Genomic DNA, 4,651 nt, shown 5'->3' with positions numbered 1-4,651 from the left:
CCCAAAATCCGCCCTTTTCCCCCCAAAATCCGCCCTTTTCCGCCCAAAATCCGCCCTTTTCCACCCAAAATTCCGCCTTTTCCCCCCAAAATCCCGCCTTTTTCACCCAAAATCCGCCCTTTTCCACCCAAAATCCGCCCTTTTCCCCCCAAAATCCGCCCTTTTCCGCCCAAAATCCGCCCTTTTCCACCCAAAATCCCGCCTTTTCCACCCAAAATGGGGGATTTTTGTCCAAAACCAGGGATTTTCGCCCAAAAATGGGGATTTTTCGCCCAAAACTGGGGATTTTTTCCCCAAAAATGGGAATATTCTCCCAAAAATGGGGATTTTTGGTCAAAATTTGGGATTTTCACCCCAAAATGGGGATTTTTTCCCAAAAACGGGGATTTTTCACCCAAAAATGGGAAATTTTGCCCAAAAATGGGAGTTTTCCGCCCAAAAATGGGGATTTTTCACCCAAAATGGGGGGGTTTTGCTCAAAAATGGGGGATTTTGGCCCCAAAATGGGCGATTTTTGCCCAAAACCGCGGATTTTTGCCCAAAAGTAGGGATTTTTGCCCCAAAATGGGGGATTTTGACCCAAAAATGGGGATTTTTCACCTTCAAATGGGTGGTTTTGAACGAAAATGGGGGATTTTGGACCCAAAATTGGAGGGAAGGTGGGAAAAAATGGGGATTTTGGGGGAAAAAATGGAGATTTTGGGGAAAAAAGGGGATTTTGGGGTATAAAAGGGGATTTTCAGGAAAAGAAGGGGATTTTAAGGAAAAAATGGGGATTTGGGGGGAAAATGGGGGGTTTTAGGGAAAAAAAGGGGGTTTTAAGGAAAAATGGGGATTTTTAGGGAAAAAAAGGGCATTTTTAGGAAAAAAAGGGAATTTTGGGGAAAAAATGGGGATTTTTAGGGGAAAAAGGGGATTTTTAGGAAAAAATGGGGATTTTTAGGAAAAAATGGGGGATTTTAGGGGGAAAAAATGGGGATTTTAAGGAAAACTGGGGTTTTTTAGGAAAATGTGGGGGTTTTTAGGGGAAAAAAAGGGCATTTTTAGGAAAAAATGGGGATTTTTAGGGAAAAAAGGGGGATTTTTAGGAATAAAAAGGGGTTTTTTAGGGCAAAAAAAGGGGATTTGGGGATGTAAAATGGGAATTTTGGGGTGGAAATGGGAGGTTTCAGCTCAGAGTTGGGGGGGTCGCACGAAGAAATGGAAATTTTTGGGCTGAAACTGGGAATTTTTGGGAGCCGAAACGGGGATTTGGGCTGGAAAATGGGAATTTTCGGGCCAAAAATGGGGAAAAATGGGGATTTTGGGGCTCAAAGTGGGAATTTTTGGTGCTAAAACGGGAAATTTCAGGCCCAACCTGGGCGTTTTCCCCCTCAATCCTCGTTTTTTGCCCCAGGCTGGAATTTCCTGCTGGAAAATGGGAATTTTTGAGGCCAAACCTCTCAATTTTGGCTCATTTTTAACCCTTTTTTCCCCCATTTCTCCCCCTTTTCCCCCAGGAACTCCTTCGCTCCCTGGTCCCCGACATCCTCCGGGCTCTCCAGGACCTCCTGAACATGGATGAGGTGAATTTTTGGGACAAATCCCGAGGATTTTGGGGCTGGATCTGCCCAAATTTGGGTTGAATTCTGGGAATTTTGTCTTCAGGATTGCGGTGCCAACGCTCTGGAAGTCCTGGATGAGTTCCTGGAAGCCAATCCCGACTCTCTGATCCCACACCTGCGGCCCATGCTGGAGCTTTGCCTCCAGGTAAGCCCAAAAAAATCTCTGCTTTCATCTCAAAATCTGCGAATTCCAGCCCCAAAATGGGAATTTTTAGCCCCAAAACATTCAGGACATCAGGTCTACCCGTTAAAGGCAATGGGGGAAATCAGAGACACCAGGTCTACCCATAGAAGACAATGATGTTGTCAAGGACACCAGGTCTATCCATTAAAGGCAATGGGGAAATCAGGGACACCAGGTCTACCCATAGAAGACAATGATGTTGTCAGGGACACCAGGTCTACCCACTAAATGCAATGGGGAAATCAGGGACACCAGGTCTACCCATTGAAGAAAATGGGGAAAACAGGAACACCAGGTCTACCCATTAAAGGCAATGGGGAAAACAGGAACACCAGGTCTACCCATTGAAGACAATGAGGTTTTCAGGGACACCAGGTCTACCCATTAACTACAATGGAGAATACAGGGGACACGAAGGTTTATCCATTAAATACAAGATTCGGGGACACCAGGTCTACCTATTGGAGGCGACACGGAGTCAGGGACACCAGGTCTATGCATTAAATAGAACTGAGACACACAGACACCAGGTCTACCCATTGTAAAAACCGGGGATCTAAAAGGGACATCAGGTCTATCCATTAAAGACGATAGGGATTTAGGGACATCAGGTATACCCAATAAAGACAATGGTGAATGAATGACATCATGTCTACCCATTGATGGACATGGAGAGGGTGAGGACACCAGGTCTATCCATTATTCACAGTGGGGTTATCAAAGCTATCCACTGAAAGAAATGAGAAATTAAAAAGGACACCAGGTCTATCCATTAAAGTAAATGAAGGATTTAGGACACCAGGTCTACCCATGAAAGACAATAGAAATATTGGCTATCAGGTCTACGCATTAAAAACAATGGAGACCCAGAGACACCAGGTCTACCCGTTAAAGTAAATGGAGTATTTAGGACACCAGGTCTATCCGTTAAAGACAATAGAGATATTGGATATCAGGTCTACTCATTAATAGCAATGGAGACCGAGAGACACCAGGTTTACCCCATTAAAGTAAGTGGGGAATTTAGGACACCAGGTCTACCCATTAAAAGACACTATAGACCCAAGGACACCAGGTCTACCCCATTAAAGTAAATGAGGGATTTAGGACACCAGGTCTATCCATTAAAAGCCCAGTGAGCTCCATGGGACACCAGGTCTACCCCATTAAAGTAAATGGGGGATTTAGGACACCAGGTCTACCCATCAAAAGCCCAATGAGCTCCATGGGACACCAGGTCTACCCTTCCAACCCAACGGTAAATCCCAGGATTTTTGGGGCGATTCCTGGGATTTTTGGGGAATCCCTGGAATTCCAAAGATCCCCCCGTGGAGTTTTTTGGAGAATGTTCAGGTGAGATTTCACACGCAGGTGGCCGGGGACGAGTCCCGTGGTGATGCCGTGCGGGTTCGGGCACTGGCCACGGTCACATTCCTGGCACAGAAGAGACCCAGGGTGAGACTGGGATGAACTGGGAGGGACTGGGATGGACTGGGATGAACTGGGAGGGACTGGGAGGGGATTGGGAGGCTACTGGTTTCTACTGGTTTCTACTGGTGCAGGCTCTGCTCCGAGGGGGGCTCCTGGCGCTGGTCCTGAGGGGGCTCCTGGTCCCTCTTTGTGCCGAACTCCGCCCAGAAAATCCCGATCCCGAGGAAAATTGGGATGAGGCCGGGGGGGGGGAGGGGCCCTGCCCCCGCCACGCCGCCGCCCAGGTAAAATTCCCACATTTTTTGGGCTTTTCCCCAAATTTCCGAGGGGTTTTTCCCGTTTTATTTGGAATTTTCCTGGTTCCTGGGGATTTTTTTTTCCTTCCCCGTGAACTTTCGGTGGAATTTGGGGGGATTTTCCCCATTTCGAGGGGTTTTATCCCAATTGAGGAGAGGTTTTCCAGGGAATGTTCGTTCTCTGGGGGGAATTTTCCCGAAATTGGAAGGTTTTTCCCCTGTTTTGGGACCTTTTCCCCATTTCCTGGGGAATTTTCCCACTTTTGGGACATTTCCACCCAATTTCAGGAAGATTGTCTCCTTTTTCCCAAGGAGATTTTCCCTCATTTCCAACATTCCCCCCATTTCAACCCACATTCCCCTCACTTTCCACGGAATTCCCCCAATTTTGCTGGAATTTTCCCCATTTCCTCCGGAATTTCCCCTTTTTAAGGGAATTTTCACCCAATTTAGGCCCAAATTCCCCCATTTTCGGGGCAGATTTTCCCCATTTTTGTCGGGTTTTCCCCTTTTTTTTTGAACTTTTGCCAAATTCAAGGAGAATCCCCCAAATTTCCTGGGGAATTTCCCCCAAATTTGGGGGATTTGGACCCAATTTCGGTCCCCACAGGCTCTGGACGCTCTGGCCCAGGGGTTGCCCCCCGAAAAGCTGCTGAAGGAACTGGTGAGTTCTGGGGGGGGGGAATTTGGGGAATTTTTGGGAATTGGGAGATTTTTAGGGATTTTTTGGGAATTTTGGATGGATTTTTGGAGGATTTTTGGGGGGGATTTGGGGGTTTTTTTGGTGACCTTTCAGGACCTTTGGTGGAGACTTTGTGGGTCCTGGAGGGAATTTTGAGGCAAATTTTGGACATTTTGGCCTCACGGGGGTTAAAAATCGGGAATTTTGGGCAGAATTTGAGGGAATTTTGATGTCGGGGTGAGGCTACAAAATTGGGCGATTTCTTTTGAATTTTTTAGGTCGATTTTATTTCCATTTTACCGGCGTTTCTTAGGGACCTTCCAGGACCTTCCGGGTGGAAACCCGGGAGGATTTTGAGGGAAAATCCCTGGAATTTTTGACCTTTTGGGTGGGGGTTTGGAACATTTTAGGAACTCCGCCGTCCCCAAGCGCTGATTTTGAGGCGTTTCCTGCT

General features: G+C 47.0%; 1 protein-coding gene across 1 annotated transcript; it reads left to right on the top strand.

The window, feature by feature from the left end:
• The first annotated feature begins 1,454 nt into the window (after positions 1 to 1,454).
• Positions 1,455 to 4,368, top strand: LOC108446440 (importin-4-like). Its single transcript, XM_017733050.1, has 5 exons — positions 1,455 to 1,565; positions 1,648 to 1,749; positions 3,160 to 3,243; positions 3,351 to 3,503; positions 4,126 to 4,368. Exons 1-5 carry the CDS (start codon positions 1,557 to 1,559, stop codon positions 4,351 to 4,353), a joined length of 576 nt encoding a protein of 191 aa, XP_017588539.1. The 5' UTR covers positions 1,455 to 1,556; the 3' UTR covers positions 4,354 to 4,368.
• Positions 4,369 to 4,651: the final 283 nt, after the last annotated feature.

The sequence above is a fragment of the Corvus brachyrhynchos genome, unplaced genomic scaffold (genome assembly GCF_000691975.1).
Source record: "Corvus brachyrhynchos isolate BGI_N302 unplaced genomic scaffold, ASM69197v1 scaffold725, whole genome shotgun sequence".
NCBI lineage: Eukaryota > Metazoa > Chordata > Aves > Passeriformes > Corvidae > Corvus > Corvus brachyrhynchos.
Note: the sequence above shows the minus strand (reverse complement) of the source record. Positions and strands in the feature narration are given on the sequence as shown.